Below are 23,151 nucleotides of genomic sequence, written 5' to 3' on the forward strand. Positions count from 1 at the left end.
ATCCACCCAAACTCTGCACCCTGCACCCACCTAAACTCTGCACTCACCTAAACGCTGCACCCAGCACCCACCTAAACTCTGCACCCTGCACCCACCTAAACTCTACACCCTGCACCCACCTAAACTCTGCACTCTACACCCTGCACCCACCTAAACTCTGCACCCAGCATCCACCTAAACTCTGCACCCAGCACCCACCTAAACTCTACACCAAGCACCCACATAAACTCTGCCCTCACCTAAACTCTGCACCCTGCACCCACTTAAACTCTGCACCCACCTAAACTCTGCACCCACCACCCACCTAAACTCTGCACCCTGCACCCACCTAAACTCTGCACCCACCTAAACTCTGCACCCTGCACCCACCTAAACTCTGCACCCTGCACCCACCTAAACTCTACACCAAGCACCCACATAAACTCTGCACTCACCTAAACTCTGCACCCTGCACCCACCTAAACTCTGCACTCACCTAAACTCTACACCCTGCACGCACCTAAACTCTGCACCTACCTAAACTCTGCACTCACCTAAACTCTGCACCCACCACCCACCTAAACTCTGCACCCAGCACCCACCTAAACCCTGCACCCACCTAAACTCTGCACCCAGCACCCACCTGAACTCTACACTCTGCACCCACCTAAACTCTGCACCCACCTAAACTCTGCACTCTACACCCTGCACCCACCTAAACTCTGCACCCTCCTAAACTCTGCACCCAGCATCCACCTAAACTCTGCATTCTGCACCCACCTAAACTCTGCATCCAGCACCCACCCAAACTCTACACCAAGCACCCACATAAACTCTGCACTCACCTAAACTCTGCACCCTGCACCCACCTAAACTCTGCACCTAGTACCCACCTAAACTCTACATCCAGCACCCACCTAAACTCTGCACTCTCCTAAACTCTGCACCCACCTAAACTCTGCACCCAGCACCCACCTAAACCCTGCACCCACCTAAACCCTGCACCCACCTAAACTCTGCACCCAGCACCCACCTAAACTCTACACCCTGCACCCACCTAAACTCTGCACCCACCTAAACTCTGCACCCTGCACCCACCTAAACTCTGCATCCTGCACCCACCTAAACTCTGCCATGCACCCACATAAACTCTGCACTCACCTAAACTCTGCACCCTGCACCCACCTAAACCTTGCACCCACCTAAACTCTGCACCCAGCACCCACCTAAACTCTACACCCTGCACCCACCTAAACTCTGCACTCACCTAAACTCTGCACCCTCCTAAATTCTGCACCCAGCATCCACCTAAACTCTGCACCCAGCACCCACCTAGCTCTGCACCCAGCACCCACCTAAACTCTGCACCCAGCACCCACCTAAACTCTACACCCTGCACCCACCTAAACTCTGCACTCACCTAAACTCTGCAGCCACCTAAACTCTGCACCCAGCACCCACATAAACTCTGCACCCAGCACCCACCTAAACTCTATGCCCTGCACCCACCTAAACTCTACAACCTGCACCCACATAAACTCTGCACCCAGCACCCACGTAAACTCTGCACCCTGCACCCAGCTAAACTCTGCACCCACCTAAACTCTGCACCCAGCACCCACCTAAACTCTACACCCTGCACCCACCTAAACTTTGCACCCACCTAAACTCTGCACTCACCTAAACTCTGCAGCCACCTAAACTCTGCAGCCACCTAAACTCTGCACCCTGCACCCACATAAACTCTGCACCCAGCACCCACCTAAACTCTACACCCTTCACCCACCTAAACTCTACAACCTGCACCCACATAAACTCTGCACCCAGCACCCACCTAAACTCTGCACCCAGCACCCACCTAAACTCTGCACCCAGCACCCACCTAAACTCTATGCCCTGCACCCACCTAAACTCTACACCCTGCACCCACCTAAACTCTGCACCCAGCACCCACCTAAACTCTACACCCTGCACCCACCTAAACTCTGCACTCACCTAAACTCTGCACCCTCCTAAATTCTGCACCCAGCATCCACCTAAACTCTGCACCCAGCACCCACCTAGCTCTGCACCCAGCACCCACCTAAACTCTGCACCCAGCACCCACCTAAACTCTACACCCTGCACCCACCTAAACTCTGCACTCACCTAAACTCTGCAGCCACCTAAACTCTGCACCCAGCACCCACATAAACTCTGCACCCAGCACCCACCTAAACTCTATGCCCTGCACCCACCTAAACTCTACAACCTGCACCCACATAAACTCTGCACCCAGCACCCACGTAAACTCTGCACCCTGCACCCAGCTAAACTCTGCACCCACCTAAACTCTGCACCCAGCACCCACCTAAACTCTACACCCTGCACCCACCTAAACTTTGCACCCACCTAAACTCTGCACTCACCTAAACTCTGCAGCCACCTAAACTCTGCAGCCACCTAAACTCTGCACCCTGCACCCACATAAACTCTGCACCCAGCACCCACCTAAACTCTACACCCTTCACCCACCTAAACTCTACAACCTGCACCCACATAAACTCTGCACCCAGCACCCACCTAAACTCTGCACCCAGCACCCACCTAAACTCTGCACCCAGCACCCACCTAAACTCTATGCCCTGCACCCACCTAAACTCTACACCCTGCACCCACCTAAACTCTGCACCCAGCACCCACCTAAACTCTACACCCTGCACCCACCTAAACTCTGCACTCACCTAAACTCTGCACCCTCCTAAATTCTGCACCCAGCATCCACCTAAACTCTGCACCCAGCACCCACCTAGCTCTGCACCCAGCACCCACCTAAACTCTGCACCCAGCACCCACCTAAACTCTACACCCTGCACCCACCTAAACTCTGCAGCCACCTAAACTCTGCACCCAGCACCCACCTAAACTCTATGCCCTGCACCCACCTAAACTCTACAACCTGCACCCACATAAACTCTGCACCCAGCACCCAACTAAACTCTGCACCCAGCACCCACGTAAACTCTGCACCCTGCACCCAGCTAAACTCTGCACCCACCTAAACTCTGCACCCAGCACCCACCTAAACTCTACACCCACCTAAACTTTGCACCCACCTAAACTCTGCACTCACCTAAACTCTGCAGCCACCTAAACTCTGCAGCCACCTAAACTCTGCACCCTGCACCCACATAAACTCTGCACCCAGCACCCACCTAAACTCTACACCCTTCACCCACCTAAACTCTACAACCTGCACCCACATAAACTCTGCACCCAGCACCCACCTAAACTCTGCACCCAGCACCCACCTAAACTCTGCACCCAGCACCCACCTAAACTCTATGCCCTGCACCCACCTAAACTCTACACCCTGCACCCACCTAAACTCTGCACCCAGCACCCACCTAAACTCTACACCCTGCACCCACCTAAACTCTGCACTCACCTAAACTCTGCACCCTCCTAAATTCTGCACCCAGCATCCACCTAAACTCTGCACCCAGCACCCACCTAGCTCTGCACCCAGCACCCACCTAAACTCTGCACCCAGCACCCACCTAAACTCTACACCCTGCACCCACCTAAACTCTGCACTCACCTAAACTCTGCAGCCACCTAAACTCTGCAGCCACCTAAACTCTGCACCCAGCACCCACATAAACTCTGCACCCAGCACCCACCTAAACTCTATGCCCTGCACCCACCTAAACTCTACAACCTGCACCCACATAAACTCTGCACCCAGCACCCACGTAAACTCTGCACCCTGCACCCAGCTAAACTCTGCACCCACCTAAACTCTGCACCCAGCACCCACCTAAACTCTACACCCTGCACCCACCTAAACTTTGCACCCACCTAAACTCTGCACTCACCTAAACTCTGCAGCCACCTAAACTCTGCAGCCACCTAAACTCTGCACCCTGCACCCACATAAACTCTGCACCCAGCACCCACCTAAACTCTACACCCTTCACCCACCTAAACTCTACAACCTGCACCCACATAAACTCTGCACCCAGCACCCACCTAAACTCTGCACCCAGCACCCACCTAAACTCTGCACCCAGCACCCACCTAAACTCTATGCCCTGCACCCACCTAAACTCTACACCCTGCACCCACCTAAACTCTGCACCCAGCACCCACCTAAACTCTACACCCTGCACCCACCTAAACTCTGCACTCACCTAAACTCTGCACCCTCCTAAATTCTGCACCCAGCATCCACCTAAACTCTGCACCCAGCACCCACCTAGCTCTGCACCCAGCACCCACCTAAACTCTGCACCCAGCACCCACCTAAACTCTACACCCTGCACCCACCTAAACTCTGCAGCCACCTAAACTCTGCACCCAGCACCCACCTAAACTCTATGCCCTGCACCCACCTAAACTCTACAACCTGCACCCACATAAACTCTGCACCCAGCACCCAACTAAACTCTGCACCCAGCACCCACGTAAACTCTGCACCCTGCACCCAGCTAAACTCTGCACCCACCTAAACTCTGCACCCAGCACCCACCTAAACTCTACACCCACCTAAACTTTGCACCCACCTAAACTCTGCACTCACCTAAACTCTGCAGCCACCTAAACTCTGCAGCCACCTAAACTCTGCACCCAGCACCCACCTAAACTCTACACCCTTCACCCACCTAAACTCTACAACCTGCACCCACATAAACTCTGCACCCAGCACCCACCTAAACTCTGCACCCAGCACCCACCTAAACTCTATGCCCTGCACCCACCTAAACTCTACACCCTGCACCCACATAAACTCTGCACCCAGCACCCACCTAAACTCTGCACCCAGCACCCACCTAAACTCTGCACCCACATGATCTCTGCACCCACCTAAACTCTGCACCCACCTAAACTCTGCACCCAGCACCCAGCTAAACTCTGGTGGTGTAATGGTGTGGGGGATGGGCATACTTTGGGCCCCTTAGTACCAATTGATCATGGTTTAATCACTTACAGCCTACCTGAGTATTGTTGCTGACATGTCCATCCCTTTATGACTACAGTGTCCCCAACTTCTGATGGCTCCTTCCAGCAGGATAATGCTCCATGTCACAAAGCTCCAATCATCTCACCACTGGACAATGAGGTCCCTGTACTCCAATGTCCTCCACACTCACCACATCTCATCCAATAGAGCACCTTTGGGATGTGGTGGAACAGGAGATTGGCATCATGGATGTGCAGCCGACAAACCTGCAGCAACTGTGTGATGTTATCAGATCCCTATGGAGCAAAATCTCTGAGGAACGTTTCCAACACCTTGTTGTATCTCTGCCACCAAGAATGAAGGCCAAAGGGGGTCCAACCCGCTACTAGCAAGGGGCACCTAATAAAGGGGGTCCAACCCGCTACTAGCAAGGTGGGCCTAATAAAGGGGGTCCAACCCGCTACTAACAAGGTGCACCTAATAAAGGGGGACCTAATAAAGGGGGTCCAACCCGCTACTAACAAGGTGCACCTAATAAAGGGGGACCTAATAAAGGGGGTACAACCTGCTACTAGCAAGGAGGACCTAATAAAGGGGGACCTAATAAAGGGGGTCCAACCCGCTACTAACAAGGTGCACCTAATAAAGGGGGACCTAATAAAGGGGGTACAACCTGCTACTAACAAGGTGCACCTAATAAAGGGGGACCTAATAAAGGGGGTCCAACCCGCTACTAACAAGGTGCACCTAATAAAGGGGGACCTAATAAAGGGGGTACAACCTGCTACTAACAAGGTGCACCTAATAAAGGGGGACCTAATAAAGGGGGTACAACCTGCTACTAGCAAGGAGGACCTAATAAAGGGGGTCCAACCCGCTACTAGCAAGGGGACCTAATAAAGGGGGTCCAACCCGCTACTAGTAAGGGGGACCTAATAAAGGGGGTCCAACCCGCTACTAGCAAGGGGGACCTAATAAAGGGGGTCTAACACACTACTAGCAAGGGGGACCTAATAAAGGGGGTCCAACCTGCTACTAGTAAAGGGGACCTCGTAAAGGGGGTCCAACCCGCTTTTAGCAAGGGGGACCTCATAAAGGGGGTCCAACCGGCTACTAGCAAGGAGAACCCAATAAGGGGGTGACCCGCTACTAACAAGGTGCACCTAATAAAGAGGGTCCAACCCGCTACTAACAAGGTGCACCTAATAAAGGGGGACCTAACAAAGGGGGTACAACCTGCTACTAGCAAGGGGACCTAATAAAGGGGGTCCAACCCGCTACTAGCAAGGGGACCTAATAAAGGGGGTCCAACCCGCTACTAGCAAGGAGGACCTAATAAAGGGGGTCCAACCCGCTACTAGTAAGGGGGACCTAATAAAGGGGGTCCAACCCACTACTAGGAAGGGGGACCTAATAAAGGGGGTCCAACCCACTACTAGGAAGGGGGACCTAATAAAGGGGGTCCAACCCGCTACTAACAAGGTGCACCTAATAAAGAGGGTCCAACCCGCTACTAACAAGGTGCACCTAATAAAGGGGGACCTAACAAAGGGGGTACAACCTGCTACTAGCAAGGGGACCTAATAAAGGGGGTCCAACCCGCTACTAGCAAGGGGACCTAATAAAGGGGGTCCAACCCGCTACTAGCAAGGAGGACCTAATAAAGGGGGTCCAACCCGCTACTAGTAAGGGGGACCTAATAAAGGGGGTCCAACCCACTACTAGGAAGGGGGACCTAATAAAGGGGGTCCAACCCACTACTAGGAAGGGGGACCTAATAAAGGGGGTCCAACCCGCTACTAGCAAGGGGGACCTAATAAAGGGGGTCCAACCCGCTACTAGCAAGGGGGACCTAATAAAGGGGGTCCAACCCGCTACTAGTAAAGGGGACCTCATAAAGGGGGTCCAACCTGCTTTTAACAAGGGGGACCTAATAAAGTGGGTCCAACTGGCTACTAGCAAGGAGAACCCAATAAGGGGGTAACCCGCTACTAACAAGGTGCACCTAAAAAAGAGGGTCCAACCCGCTACTAGCAAGGTGCACCTAATAAAGGGGGTCCAACCCGCTACTAGTAAGGGGGACCTCATAAAGGGGGTTTTAATAAAGAGGGTCCAACCCACTACTAGGAAGTGGGACCTAATAAAGAGGGTCCAACCCGCTACTAGCAAGGTGCACCTAATAAAGGAGGTCCAACCCGCTACTAGCAAGGTGCACCTAATAAAGGAGGTCCAACCCGCTACTAGTAAGGGGGACCTCATAAAGGGGGGTCCAACCCGCTTTTAGCAAGGGGGACCTAATAAAGGGGGTCCAACCCGCTTTTAGCAAGGGGGACCTAATAAAGGGGGTCCAAGCCGCTTTTAGCAAGGGGGACCTAATAAAGGGGGTCCAACCCGCTACTAGCAAGGGGGACCTAATAAAGGGGGTCCAACCCACTACTAGCAAGGTGTACCTAATAAAGGGGGTACAACCTGCTACTAGCAAGGAGGACCTAATAAAGGGGGTCCAACCCGCTACTAGCAAGGGGGACCTAATAAAGGGGGTCCAACCCACTACTAGCAAGGTGTACCTAATAAAGGGGGTACAACCTGCTACTAGCAAGGAGGACCTAATAAAGGGGGTACAACCTGCTACTAGCAAGGGGGACCTAATAAAGGGGGTCCAACACACTACTAGCAAGGTGCACTTAATAAAGGGGGTCCAACCCACTACTAGTAAGAGGGACCTCATAAAGGGGATCAAACCCGCTACTAACAAGGGGGACCTAATAAAGGGGTCGGTGAGTGTATAGTGTACAATTGTTTGCCTTTTTATTGGTATAGAATATTGCATTGTTGTAAATCTGAAAATGTAAAAAAAAAAAAAAAAGACAACTGGCTGTGTTTAGAATGGGGTGCAGACACGTGCCATGCATCCAGGGACAAACATGGGTATGAAAATAAAATCACACAGGTAGGGGGCGCTGCACCACAGCCATCTGATCAGGAAGATGAAGGAGGGGGCCCTCATTACAGGCAGCAAATAAAACAGTGTGGGAGGATTGCAGAATGTCTGGGGGGTGGTGGTGGGGGGGGTGGTCTGGGTGGTGGGGTGGTCTGGGGGGGTGGGGTTTGTGCTCAGTCTGCACTCACAGCTGAACGCCTTTTCTTTTGAGCTTTTGCACATCATCCCTATTCTGTGTCGGCCCAGCTCCTCCGCCCCGCCCCTCACACTTTATTTTAGCTGGTGTTGGAGAAGTGAAGGGGAATACTATAGAGCGGGGGTCAGCACTCCAGTTGTGGTGCTCAGCATGAGCGCCAATGAGAGAAAGCTCTGTGTTTTCTAATTAAACGCAAAACATTCTGTGAGTGGGAAAGGGGGAGAGCATGACATCACCACCCCTCACCTCCCCCATCCAATCACAGAATGCTTTGTGTTCATTCAGAAAATGCAAAGCTTTGTCTGAATGGTGCCTGTTCTGAGTAGCGGACGTCCCGGGGTTCAGAATGCAGCAGGACAGTCGCTCAGTGTGGAACCTGGAAAGTAGGGAAAGTAGTAGTAGTAGTAGTAGTAGCTGCAGTGTCTACTTCAATGATATCCAGCTGCATTGGCCAGCTGAATCAATGCAACTACTGTATGTACAACATGCTGATGCCTGAAAATTATCAGCTGCCCCCCCCCCCCCCCCCCCCAAGCCCTATAGAACAAAATATTTGCAGTAATAATCCTAAAAGAAAAAAAATGTAAAAAATAAAATAAATTTATTAGACCCCAATTGGGAACCCCTCCTGTCCCTGCGGGCACACACCACTGGCTCATCTCCCTCCAATTACCTTCCTTCGCAAAGCAAGTCTTCCTATCATCCCAAATATACCATCCAATTACTGAGTTTGAAAGGCTGTACTCTCTGCAGGACTTCCCCAGACATCTACTCTCCTCCCTCTACAGTTTGATTCAAGCCCTAAAGCAGGGATATGCCATTAGCGGACCTCCAGCTATTGCAGAACTACAAGTCCCATGAGGCATAGCAAGACTGACAGCCACAAGCCTGACACCCAGAGGCAGAGTCATGATTTGACTTGTAGTAGTTTTGCAACAGCTGGAGGTCCACTAATTGCATATCCCTGCCCTAAAGCCTCGTACACACGATGGGATTTTCCGCAGACAAAGCCTCGGACTTTTGTCCGAAGGGCGTTGGCCCAAAACTTGTCTTGCATACAAACGGCACACAATTGTCGGGCAACAAACACGAACGTAGTGACGCATTAGACGTACTATGGGCTGATAAAGAGGAAGTCCAATTGTCAGGTGCCACCCTTTGGGCTCCTTCTGCTAATTTCGTGTTAGAAGTTTGGCGAGTGTTGATTTGCGCTTTTCAGTTCGCGCGGCCGTTCATCAACCAGACATGTTGCGGAATCAGAGGAGATAACGTATTATATATGATTGGCCTTGGAGTTATTGCTTTGTCCCAAGTCCAGTCCAGGAGGAGGAGGAGGAGGAGGATTTCTTGGACCAAAAATTGTTGCTTTAATAATGGTGATCAATTATGTCATAAGTAAACAAAAAAGTCAGTATTACTACCCATACATCACATAGAAAGCAGAGATCCCGGGGGCTCGATCCACAGTCGCTGGCTGAGGAGGGAAATGAGGAAAAGATGATCCGCACTCCGGTGATTGCTCTTAAAAATTGTAATATATATTGACAAGCCACAGTGACAAAAAACACAAATTCTGTCATATGCCTTTGCTGCGGGAGCTCCAGGAGAATAATCCGGATGATTTTTGGAATTATCTCCGGATGACGGACCCCGTATTTCACCAACTCTTGGCATTGCTGACCCCCTATATTAAGAAGCAGGACACATGCGTGAGGCTTTTATTTTAATTTTTTTGTTTGATTAATAATCCTTTGATTTGTTATATTTTCTATATTTTTGGATGCATAGAATGCACTTTTTGGTTAAGTTCTATTGGCAGACAGCATGTCTAATTTTGTTTTCTTTTTTTAATGCACAATAAAAAAAATTGTGTAGAATAATACTTGGCTGTGTGTTTAACTTCCAATGACAGTTTGGGAGTCGTCAGTAACATTTAAAAAAATACAATGTAAAATTGACAAGGGACACCAACATAGTCTTGAATCTTAAAAACTACGGGATAATGGTGCTGTGGTAAGTTGCCCAAAAAAAAAAAAAAAAAAAAAAAAAAGAAGCATAATAATATTTTTCTTGATATCACTAGAAAATAAAAGCCTTTTAAAATACGTTTTGTAAAACTCCATCAGTATCACCAGCAAAGCAGCTTCATTATTATCCCATTATAGGAGAAGAGAATTGTGCGCTGCATTTCCAGATCTCATAATTTGCCGCGTCACGAATGTTAATTCTCCATTACGATCGCTAGTTTAAAAGACCGACCGCTTCCGGCTCGTTCCTCGCTTCCGAGTTTGTACTTTGGACTTGTGTACACACGATTGTGAAATCCGACAACAGACATTTGTCCATGGAAAATTTATAAACCTGCCGTCCAACATTTGTCCGCGGAAAGTTGGCCAACAATTGTCTGATGGAGCGTACAAACGGTCGGATTTTACGCCAACAGCCTGTCATCACACAATTCCTGTCGGAAAATCTGATCACGTGTACATGGTCCGCAGATTTGGGAAGGGACATGGAGAGCGGATTGGCAGACTTCTTTTCACTTTACACACGAGTCAACCATTTCCTGCTACTCACAAGAACGGAAGTTTAAGATTTGATCCCGATGGTACCGGGACCCAGCCACGTTATACAGAATCTTCCCATCCACCCCGCCTCCTGCTGGCATTGGTGGTTCAGCTTCTGGTACATGTCTGGTGGGAATGTGAGAGGATCCGTCCCTTGTGGAATATGGTAACTCAAGTATATAATAATGTATATAATGAACCCAACGCCATCGCCGGCGATTGCTCTTCTCTCTATCCTCCCCGGCTCTATGGCTTCACAAAAAAGAAACCTTCTCCGTTTTTTTCTTTCTTTCCGCAGCATGTTAACTCCTCCCACTATATTGGAAAACTACCACGACTACCTCTGTCATTGTGGGTTTCCACAACGAACGATATTATGAGAATGGAGGAAATGCTAGCACTAGATGTTGATAAATAGAAGGCTTTACGGTTTATTTGGCTCCGCTTCTCATCCTCCGATACCCTTACTAATATACTCTCAACCCTTAGAGGACCCTCCCCCCACCTCAGCCTTGACTCGGGGCTTCTAGAGATGATTTCTCACTTTGGCTCCATTGTTACTTTTCATTCTACATGACTCTCCAGAAGATCCCTTCCTCTTTCTTTTCTTTTTCTTGTCTTCTACTTTTTCTTTCTTTCCTCCCTCTTTTAATATAATGTTGTTTTGTTTTCCTCTATTTCATTTCTATTTTTATTTTTCCTACGTAATATGGAACAACTTTTTCCCCCTACACCAGTGGTTCTCAACCTGGGGGTCGGGACCCCCTCAGGGCTCAAATGATGGGGTCACCAAATCCTGGGCTGTCCCTGGAGCCTGCGTCTGCCCACTCAGCTTCTTTGCAGCCGCCCATTCAGTTTACGGCATGGCTGGGGGGCAGAGACTAGAGGGCAGCTGACTGGTGAGGAATGTGAAGTGGGAGGGGCTGAAGGAGACCCCATCTCCTGATTTCGGCATAGGTGTCACTGCTACGAGACACCACAAAGTCAGAGACATAGTACATTTAACTCAAGGTCAGCTATAGGCGATGGCCACTGGGCTGCCTCGCCGTCCCTTTCTTCACTAATTGATGTTGTACTTAGGTTATTAAATAAAAAGGAAGAAAATCTGTGCTAAACCTTAAATATGTGCATTCAAAAATTGAAAAAAAAAATGCAACAATGATGAGGGGGAGGTGCAGCATCAAAGAAAACCAGAGTATCCAAAAATGTGTACAAAGGGGGAAAATGCACAACCAAAAATATGCGCTATGAATAGTAATATAACAACGTATTATCAATAAATAAAACTGGAATTAGACACTTTAGGCCTCGTGCACACAAGACGCTGTTAAACGCGCGTTCAGAGGCAGTTGGACACTTTTTTCAGCTGCCCCTGAACTCATCCAATGTTATCCTATGTGTCCATGTACACAGGCTTGGTTTTTGGCAATTTTTAGGCAGTTGTGTTTAACCTCATTTTTCCAGAAGCAAAAGTTTACCATGTTTCAGACGCCAAACGCCGGTACCACGTTTGCGTTTATAAGTGTTTTTAGAGGAACCCTATTTTTTGGACCAGATAACACAGAAATATGATGGTAAACTGCAGCAGAGAATTACATTTTGCGACCCGAATTTGGGGCCCCCTATCTCGGGGCCACTTGGTGCTAGAAACCCCAAATTTGGTGTACATACACAGTGGAACTGGCACTATAACATATCAAAATTTGTGATTCCTAGCACCAAGTGGCCCCAAGATACGGGGCCCCAAATTCGGGTCGCAAAATGTCAAGCACTTTTCTGCAGCAGAGAATGACATTTTGCGACCCGAATTTGGGGCCCCGTATCTTGGGGCCACTTGGTGCTAGAAACCCCAAATTTGGTGTACATACACAGTGGAACTGGCACTATAACATATCAAAATTTGTGATTCCTAGCACCAAGTGGCCCCAAGATACGGGGCCCCAAATTCGGGTCGCAAAATGTCAAGCACTTTTCTGCAGCAGAGAATGACATTTTGCGACCCGAATTTGGGGCCCCGTATCTCGGGGCCACTTGGTGCTAGGAACCCCAGCTTGGATATGTTGTAGTGTTAGTTCCACGGTGTTAGCACACCAAATTTGGGGTACCTAGCACCAAGTGGCCCTGAGATACGGGGCCCCAAAGTTGGGTCACAAAATGTCATTCTCTGCTCTGCAGAGGCTTCTAGCCGCTAAACGCGGCATGCAAATGCGGCAAAACGGGCGTTTCTAAACACCGGTTTCAGCTTTTAAAAATGTGTTCAACAGAGTTTCGTGTGCATGAAGCCTTAGTGAAAAAAATGAATATCGGGCAGTGAAAAGACTCCTATATTTGATAGTCCAAGGACTGCTCTAATGATAGTGTCTAAAACAAGAAAGTGAACAAATGTACAACAATGTAGCAATATAGCAATGTAACTGTATTTTTAAAACCTTTAGTAGCAATATCTGAAAGGAAGCATTCCCATGTAGTATAGTCCACAAACTGTTGTAAATGTTATATCCAAAACTTCATGAGGCATCAGAAAACATATGAGAGGATGATATTCTGTTCATCAATAATCAAAAGCAAACGGCACCACTTACCAGATCAGGTGGATCTCAGGTTATAGAGATCATACCGGCACACACAACAGGAATGGAATCGTCAGCAGATGAAACAATCGGCAATGACAGAAATCCTCCTCCACACTGTTGCGGTGCTGGTCTCCTGGATACTCCAAAGGAAAACACTCCAAGCAAGGGTATAGCAAAAGGTAGAAGAGCGAGGCTTCATGGTGCAGTACTTTTAAAAGGTTTTATTTCTCATTAGAACTGACATCCAACACGAGCGGCATACAAACAATTCAAACACAACCGCGGCTCAAGCCAGCCAGCTGATGCGTGATGACGTCATCTAAACGACGATTTAAAGCTCCACCAGACGCGTTTCCCCCGTAGAAGACATCAACTGGGACAGGACAGCCTTGTTCTGTCATTACCGATCGTTTCATCTGCTGACGATTCCATTCCTCTTGTATGTGCCGGTATAATCTCTATAACCTGAGATCCACCTGATCTGGTAAGTGGCGCTGTTTGCTTTTGATTATTGATGAACAGAATATCATCCTCTCAAATGTTTTCTGATGCCTCATGAAGTTTTGGATATAACATTTACAGCAGTTTGTGGACTATACTACATGGGAATGCTTCTTTTCAGATATTGATACTAAATGTTTTAAAAACACAGTTACATTGCTATATTGTTGGCAACATTTGTTCACTTTCTTGTTTTGGACACTATCATTAGAGCAGTCCTTAGACTATCAAATATAGGAGTCTTTTCACTGCCCGATATTAATATTTTTCACTAAATGCTTAGGTAATCGGAGTGTTGCTCTTTAAGATAAGAAATATGAAAAAGAAAAGAAAAAAATATGAAAAAGAAAAGAAAAGAAATAAATATGAAAAAGAAAAGAAAAGAAATAAATATGAAAAAGAAAAGAAAAGAAATAAATATGAAAAAGAAAAGAAAAATGAAAAAGAAAAGAAAAATGAAAAAGAAGAAAAGAAATATGAAAAACTAAAAAATATTAAAAACTAAAAGAAAATAATAAAAGCTAAAAGAAAGGAAAAAAAATGCATGTCCTCCAACATTGGTGGTCCATATAGAAGGGACCCCTTACATTGATCTGCCATCTTCACTGTCCACCAATCTGCTTATCGATCGCAGAGCCCTTAGAAGCCTCAGGGGGAAACCCCAATTCAGAAAGGCTAAGATGATCGCTAACTCCACTTGGCACCTGAAAGCAGAGTGTGGAACTCAAAAACACAGCATCTGTACCGCCCAATACCATTGTACACCATCTAGTCCCATTAATCAGGGGATGCTATGGAGAGGTAAAATCAACAGCGAGGAGTTTATTCCAAAATTACAGGGTTGTAAATTCTGTGTGGCAGTCACTCAGATGAGAACGTTTCCTGCGGCCCGTGTCTGGCCTTGTTGCTCTAACAATGCTGCAAGATGACTTGCAAAAAGAAAAAAAAAAAGAAAAAATAAAAATAAAAAGGATATATAGATATAGGAGGGTACATAAGAAAAAGCAGCAAGTAAATTTGCGGGAAAAGACAACTTTTGAAAGAATGATAAATATACATAAATTTCCCAGTCTTCATCAAACAAAAAACAAAAAAAAAACAAAAAACAAAAAAAAACTTCCCATCTTCACAAAACTGGATGTGTTAGAACCCGGGAAGTAGTGTTTCCCCACTCGAGGTCTTCCGGGGACTCGTTGGCCATTGTAGTGGGACCTTGTCGGATCAATTGCCTATAATGTTTATAGTTTGCATGCAAATAGCTGGAGCCGGCGGAGTCTTCAGCGTCCTTATGAGCTCACCAAGACGTAAATCATGCTGAAAGGAGGAAAAAAAAGAAAATGTAGTTTTAAAATGATTACATAGTTACATAGTAGGTGAGGTTAAAAAAGAGACAAGTCCATCAAGTCCAACCTATAATGGCCAGGAATAAAGCAGAACTCCAACTTTGTAAATATGATTAAAGGAATTGTAAAGTCAGAAGCTTTTTTATCCCAAGGCATTCTATGCATTAAGACCCCTTTGACACTGAAGGTGCTTTTCAGGTGTTTTAGCACTAAAAATAGCGCCTGAAAAGCACCTCTCAAGCCCCCCCCCCCCAGTGTGAGAGCCCCCGAGTGCTTTCATTCACACTGGGGGCGGTGCGCTTGCAGGACAGAAAAAAAAAAGTCGTGCAAGCAGCATCTTTGGGGCGGTGCGGGAGCCACTGAAATCAAAGGGCAGCGCTGCCAGAGCGCTGCTTTTAACCCTTGTTAATTCCTTCTTTGGGGTTTAAAGTGCCCCGCTCAACACCGCTAAAACGGCCTGCGTCCCGTGTGAAATGGCTCTTAGGATAAAAAGCCTTTTGTGTGCAGCAGCCTCCCCAGCACCCCCTAATACTTACCTGAGCCCCATGTCTCTCCAGCGATGTCCACGAGTCCCTCAGCCGTCTGAGACTCTCCCTGTCGATTGGCTGAAACACAGCAGCTGAGCCATTGGCTCCCAAACCTATCAAAGTGAGTTAGCCAATCAGGAGAGAGAAGGGTGGGGCCGAATGGCAGCTCTGTGTCTGAATGGCCACACGGAGCTGCAGCTCGGCTTGGGTGCCCCCATAGGAAGCTGCTGGCTGTGGGGGGCACTTGACAGGGGGGAGGGGCCAGGAGCAATGAAAAGGGACCTGAGAAGAGGAGGATCTGGGCTGTTCTGTGCAAAACCATTACAGAGGAGGCAAGTATGACATGTTTGTTATTTATTTTTAAATAAAACTTTACAATCACTTCCTCAGTGCTTCCCCTCCCACAGAACGGCCCCTGGCAGCCTAGAAACCATACAAGACCCAAAAAATCAGGAGGCATCGAGATTCAGGAAATGACATCAGCAAAGTGGTGATTGAACGGAAAGCAATTATGTCAAAAGTTACTTTATGAGGATAGAAGAAAAAATTTTCAAGATCACCGGTGCGGGTGTGTTGGCAGCTGACTACGTACTCGGGGGAGGAGAGGAAATGGAGTTGAGCTTTATAAAACTAGCAAAATAAATTTGCTTACACATTTATGATAACGAAAAAAAAAAAAAAAGACGATTTATGGCAAGCAGCGCTAGGAAAAAAAAAAACTATTCTTACTATGTGTATGAATGCGAGTAAGGGGGCCCTAGATTGTAGGCTCCTTTGGGGCAAGGATTGATGCAAATGTGCCAAATGTATGTAAAGTGTGACACAAATCGGCAGCGCCATACAACTACCAATATACTGCATGTTTTCTCATGTTTGTGAGCTTATAAAGGAATGTAAAAAGCTGCAAATAAAAAAAAATAAGAATCTACATAATATAAATATATATATATATATATATATATATATATATATATATATATATATATATATATATATATATATATATATATACACATATACACACACATATACACACATATACACACACACACATCTATATATACACAGAGCGGGTAAAATAAGTATTGAACCCATCACCATTTTTCTCGGTAAATCTATTGGTAGAGGCGATATTGACATGAAATGTTCCCCACATGTCAGTGACAACTCATCCAATCCATACAAAGACAACAAAACAAATCCAATGTATTTAATACTTGGTACAAAATCCTTTGTTGGTGATGACGGCTTCAAGACTCCGCCTCCTGTATGGAGAAACGAGTTGCATGCGTTGCTCAGGTGTGATTTTGGTCTTCAGATCTTGAAGGTTCTGTGGGCCTCTTCTATGGACTCTGATCTTTAGTTCTTTCCAAAGATTTTCTTTCGGATTCGAGTCAGGTCATTGGATGGGCCATTCTAGCAGCTTTATTTTCTTTCTCCTTGGCTTTGTGTTTGGGATGATTGTCCTCCTGAGATGTCCTCCCGAGATGTCCTCCCGAGATGTCCTCCCGAGATGCCCGCCCTCGTTTCATCTTCATCATCCTGGTAGATGGCAGCAGATTTTTATCACCATTCCTCCTTCCTTCAATGATATGAAGTTTGCCAGTACCGTATGCCGAAAAACAGCCCCGCCCCCACCAGGATGTCCTCGCCTACAAACCTCACTGTTGGTATGGGGGTGTTTTTGGGGTGATGTGACCTCCAAACATGGTGTGTATTATGGCATCCAAAGGGTTCAATGTTGGTCTCCTCTGACCAGACTATATTCTCCCCGTATTTCACAGGCTTGTCTAAATGTTGTGCAGCAAACTTTACCTGAGCTTCACCATGCTTCTTCTTCAGCAATGGGGTGTTGTGTGGTGAGCGTGCATACTGGCCATGGCGGGTGAGGGCATTACTTATTGTGTACCTGCTAATTCCAGGTCTTTCTGAAGCTCTCCACAAGTGCTCCTTGGCCCTTGGACAATTCTTCTGATAATTCTTCTCACTCCTCTGTCAGAAATCTTGTGAGGAGCACCTGGCCGTGGCTGGTTTATGCTGAAATTATGTTCTTTCCACTTCCGGATTATGGCCCCAACAGTGCTCACTGGAACATTCAGAAGTTAGAAATCCTTCTGTAACCAATGCCATCAGTATGTTTTGCAGCAATAAGGTTGGGAAACTCTTGAGAGAGCTCTTTGCTTTTACCCATCATGAGATGTTTCTTGTGTGACACCTTGGTAATGAGACACCTTTTTATAGGCCATCAGGTGAGACTGAACCAGCTGATATTAATTTGCCCCGACAAGGGGCAGGATTGCTTTCTAATTACTGATAGATTTCAGCTGGTGTCTTGGCTTTCCATGCCTGTTTGCACCTCCCTTTCTTCATGTGTTCAATACTTTTTCTGTGTCCTTCCATTTTATTACACGGAACTTCATTTCTGAACGGATTTGTTTTGGTGGCTTTGTATGTATGTATTACCTGAATCAGTGGGGACAGGTGACACGCCAGGTACAGAGTCTGCTTCCTCACACTGCAGAGGGTCCTTCCCCGGGTGCCCACATCACTGCCTGCTGGGTGTACAGACTTCCCACTGGGTCCATTGGTGGGTCTAAATAGGGGCGATGACCACAAATCTTCATTTACTAAGCGCATTCCCCTCGGTCATATCACCCGGAGCTACTGAGCACAGATCAGGACGGGGATAAGTAGGACTGATAACTACAGCCTGGTGTGAAATCCCACCCTATCCTATTACAGCTCAGTACAACAAAAAGAACTGCAACCCGCTGATCCAATCAGCATTCTAATATTCAGGTCCACAGTGTACGCCAGATCGTCATGGAGCCCCATGTAACCTAGCACGGGCGTCTCTGTTGTTTTTATATTTTTATGTTTTGGATGTTTTAAAGATGCCTAGTTGTCTGAGGCAATAAAATTCCCCTTTTTTTACATACTATACCATTGGAGTTTTTTCTTTCTCCCCTTCTTTACCTACGAGTCCAAACGAGGGAGAGTTTACATCAATGCGGAAGTGTCGGAACCATCTCCAGCTGTGTGGTGAGCTGACATCTACTGTCCCTGCAGAGGGCTAAATCTGCATGCTTCTAAGGCTAGATTCACACCTATGCATTTTTAGTGCTTTTTGCATTTTGCACTACAGAACGTGACCCATAGAAAACCATGTTAAATGTTCTGTAGTGCAAATCTGCAAAATGCAAAAAGCACTAAAACTGCATAGGTGTGAATCGAGCCTAAGACCTTGCTATAAAGGAGGTCCAACGTGTCTGGTAAGGATACATCTATTATCAACCTTCGGATCCACTGGTGGTTGGAGGTCCCTTCACGTCCCCTTATTCCTTTATACACACTAAGGAATACAATTCATGAACTTTGGATATGCGTTTTTCCTGCGACTCAGGATGCAATTTTGAACTTTTTCACTTATGACTTTGCACTTGGGTGGAATAACCTTTGTTTTTTTTTGTTTTTTCTTTTTTGCACACCAGTTTATAACTTTATTGTTGGTTTATATGTATGCAATGGTCAATATTAGTATTTGACTTACATGTCGCTGTTTGCTCTGTAGCACAGCGACTTTCTAAATCACTCACAATTAACTTTGATGGTGTTTTTTATTTATTTGTTTATCTACTTATGATAATCATGTAGTAATATAGATTTAAATATCTAATGCAAGCGCACAATTTTTTCTTTGTATGTAATTTTTCACCTCAGTGATATTTGTGGTTTTGTTGCAGCTGCAGTTATATTAATTTTTTGCTTGATAGCGCAGGTTTTCTCTTTCTCCTTTTAATATTCAGGTCCAGCAGCACCAACACAAGACGAAGGTTTTCCATCACATCATCATGAAATATTTTGGCTTAAGAGGATTTTAACCACTTACAGAGGAGTGCCCGCCATCGTTTTATGTTGTTACTTTGAAGAGGAATATCGTTGTGATGGCAGCAGATAGCTACAATAACCCTCGGTATCCTCTTCTTCATCGGGCGGTCCGCTTATAGATAAAAGTGGTCTCTGCAGCAGATTCGCCATGAGATCACTTTTAAATCGGCGGCGGGAGGACGTTCTAAAGGCAGAATGCACCTTCTGCCTTTAGAAACACTTTAAAATCAAAGCAATGCACTTCTAATAGAGGAAGAGGACTGAACACAACTTACCCATAAAGATAGTAGAAAAATGAGAGAAGGTAAAAAGCTAGTTTACACCATCCTTCCTTCTGACAGTATGCCAGAATATCTGCATTCATTATAGTGGTGGGATCATACAGGCCGGGTCCGCTCATCACCGGCCGGCTCATATACCTGAAAAACAGAAAAATAATGCAAAAAATTAGGCTGTGCAAAGAAAACTTTTTAATTTTTTTATTATTATACTGAAACAAGATTGTAATATACACCCAGTATATTCTAAAAGCGCTAGGAGGGGGGAGGGGAGCATTTTTAGTTAGTTAGGTTGAGGCTTGACGTCTAAAAGTGACATTAAAAAATACTCTAAAAAGAATCCAAAACACATTCACTTATTTAATGGACCCGGAATCTGTTTCATGAAATTGTTTCTTATTGTAATTATCTGCATCCTTGTAACATCCTCCATGAGCTCCCAAACCTCTCCTTTCCGCCCTCACCTCACCTCTCCACATCACCTTTCCTCCCTCACCTCTCCACCTCGCCTTTCCCTCCCTCACCTCTCCACCTCGCCTTTCCCTCCCTCACCTCTCCACCTCGCCTTTCCCTCCCTCACCTCTCCACCTCGCCTTTCCCTCCCTCACCTCTCCACCTCGCCTTTCCCTCCCTCACCTCTCCACCTCGCCTTTCCCTCCCTCACCTCTCCACCTCGCCTTTCCCTCCCTCACCTCTCCACCTCGCCTTTCCCTCCCTCACCTCTCCACCTCTCCTTTCCCTCCCTCACCTCTCCTTTCCCTCCCTCACCTCTCCTTTCCCTCCCTCACCTCTCCTTTCCCTCCCTCACCTCTCCACCTCGCCTTTCCCTCCCTCACCTCTCCACCTCGCCTTTCCCTCCCTCACCTCTCCACCTCGCCTTTCCCTCCCTCACCTCTCCACCTCGCCTTTCCCTCCCTCACCTCTCCACCTCGCCTTTCCCTCCCTCACCTCTCCACCTCGCCTTTCCCTCCCTCACCTCTCCACCTCGCCTTTCCCTCCCTCACCTCTCCACCTCGCCTTTCCCTCCCTCACCTCTCCACCTCGCCTTTCCCTCCCTCACCTCTCCACCTCGCCTTTCCCTCCCTCACCTCTCCACCTCGCCTTTCCCTCCCTCACCTCTCCACCTCGCCTTTCCCTCCCCTCTCCACCTCGCCTTTCATCCCTCACCTCTCCCTCCCTCCCCTCTCCTCTCCCTCCCTCACCTCTCCACCTCGCCTTTCCCTCCCTCCCCACCTCGCCTTTCCCTCCCTCCCCTCTCCACCTCGCCTTTCCCTCCCTCACCTCTCCACCTCGCCTTTCCCTCCCTCCCCTCTCCACCTCGCCTTTCCCTCCCTCCCCTCTCCACCTCGCCTTTCCCTCCCTCCCCTCTCCACCTCGCCTTTCCCTCCCTCCCCTCTCCACCTCGCCTTTCCCTCCCTCCCCTCTCCACCTCGCCTTTCCCTCCCTCCCCTCTCCACCTCGCCTTTCCCTCCCTCCCCTCTCCACCTTGCCTTGCCTTTCCCTTTAAACCATAGAGACATGGATGAATGGGTGGGATTTTTCTTAGATTATCAAAAAATGCATTAAATAGCATTTTTGGTTAGTGGTGCTCAAGCAGTAAAGATCCGCTTTAAGGGCTCATTCACACTAATGACTGAGGGACAGTAACCCTTCCCCCAAGTGCCCCCTTTAACTGCGGGGGGCAGCAGGTGGTGTACATATGCAGAATTTATACACCCCGTCACTCTGCAAGCGCCCCACATTCTGGTGCAATGTGCATGGTTGTGGTGTACTAAGTGCAGGGCCCAGGGGGGTTAGAGCAGGTGGTAGAGGCAGCCATACAACCTCCCCTCACCACTTGCCAAATGCGCTCTAAAGAGAGATCCAATCACAGATTGCTCTTCGGAGACCAAAGCAAGTGTGAGGGAGCCCTAAAGAGATCCCCTTTTTAAAACGCCGATAGCAACGAGTGAAATATTACCTCCAGATATGATACGCCAGCAGCGGCATGTTTAAACTGAGAGTGAGCCATTCCGCGGCACATAGAAACATGACACAGAAGAATGCATGGATGAGATACTCTGGAAGGACAAGCTGCAAGAAAAACGACAAAACAGAAAGAAGAAGTGTTACATGGACAGACATGTACAGAGCCCACCTGTATACAGGGACACCCTACATATATACACACAGGGCTACCTCCCCCCCATGTATTCCCTGCACCTCCCACCCCCTGCCAAAGAAAACAAAAAAAACTTTCCTCTGCCTTCCAATTTGTTTTAGATTATAACTAAAAGCAAAATAAAAAACACAGAACACATCATGTCACTAATATCCGGTGTTTTTTTTGAGCCCCCCTGATGGCAGAGGATGGGGGGGTGACCAGTGTCCTGCAGCTTTGGAAGCTGGGGGGGGGGGGGGGGGTCGCCCTATTAAAAGGAAGGACTTCTAGAGAACAGAAACTGGCAGATCAAAAGAATATTTTCACTTCTTTACTCACCAACATAAAAAATAAAACTTCAGCTACATTTACAAGGCAAAAGGGAGCCAAATATAAATAGGTGAAGCTTCACTCTCTCCATCCACATTGACTATATGAATCCTCAAGCTGCTGACATTACTAAGTCGATAGGAAAGTATCATATTTATAGGTTTTACATTTCTTTAGGTACTTCCTGGTTTCCATGCCTAGGCAAATGAGGTCATAAATCCCCAGAGTATTAAGGAGGGGGAGGGGATTTCTCAGCTAAGCACAAACCTTGTGCCTGAACTCAGGGCAGGTGAATTCCAGGAAGTAAATGTTACATGAATCATCTGCCCTTACTCAAGATGGCCACAGCCAGAAATGCTTTGGGGGGGTGGGGGGGTTCAAAGTGGTCTCGCAACAAAATAAAGCATGAAAACAAGGAAGGATGGATGGATGGGGAGGGGGGACGAGTTTGCTTTGAATATAAAAAAACGAATTACAGTGCATCCGGAAAGTATTCACAGCGCTTCATATAAAAAGTCTACACACCCCGGGGGGGGGGGGGGTCGGGGGTATGTAAAATGTCAGGATTCTGTGAAGTAAAAAAAAAAAGAGACAAAGAAATAATTTCAGAACTTTTTCCTCTTTTAATGTGACCCATAAACTGTACAAGGACTTTAGTCAAGGTAGAGGGAATTGTGAACAGTTGCAAATACCGGTCAATATTGGCACAAAACCTTCAGGCTTCTGCTAGAAAGCTGAACATGAAGAGGAACTTCATCTTTTATCATGACAACGACCCAAAACATCCATCCAAATCAACAAAGCAATGGCTTCACCAGAAGATTAAAGGTTTGGAATGGCCCAGCCAGAGCCCAGACCTGAATCCCATTGAAGATCTGTGGGGTGATGTGAAGAGGGCTGGGCACAGGAGATGCCCTCCCAATCTGACAGATTTGGAGTGTTTTTG

General features: G+C 47.3%; 2 protein-coding genes across 2 annotated transcripts in view; both read right to left on the reverse strand.

The window, feature by feature from the left end:
* Nucleotides 1–23,151, reverse strand: part of DYNC1H1 (dynein cytoplasmic 1 heavy chain 1) — a 137,835-nt gene that overhangs the window by 100,784 nt on the left and 13,900 nt on the right. The window lies entirely within an intron of this gene.
* On the reverse strand, nucleotides 14,502–21,861 carry LOC141117344 (protein cornichon homolog 1-like). Its single transcript, XM_073610168.1, has 3 exons — nucleotides 21,696–21,861; nucleotides 19,733–19,876; nucleotides 14,502–15,013 (listed from the first exon to the last, which is right to left on the reverse strand). Exons 1-3 carry the CDS (start codon nucleotides 21,857–21,859, stop codon nucleotides 14,986–14,988), a joined length of 336 nt encoding a protein of 111 aa, XP_073466269.1. The 5' UTR covers nucleotides 21,860–21,861; the 3' UTR covers nucleotides 14,502–14,985.

Source organism: Aquarana catesbeiana, linkage group LG13 (genome assembly GCF_042186555.1).
Source record: "Aquarana catesbeiana isolate 2022-GZ linkage group LG13, ASM4218655v1, whole genome shotgun sequence".
Lineage (NCBI taxonomy): Eukaryota > Metazoa > Chordata > Amphibia > Anura > Ranidae > Aquarana > Aquarana catesbeiana.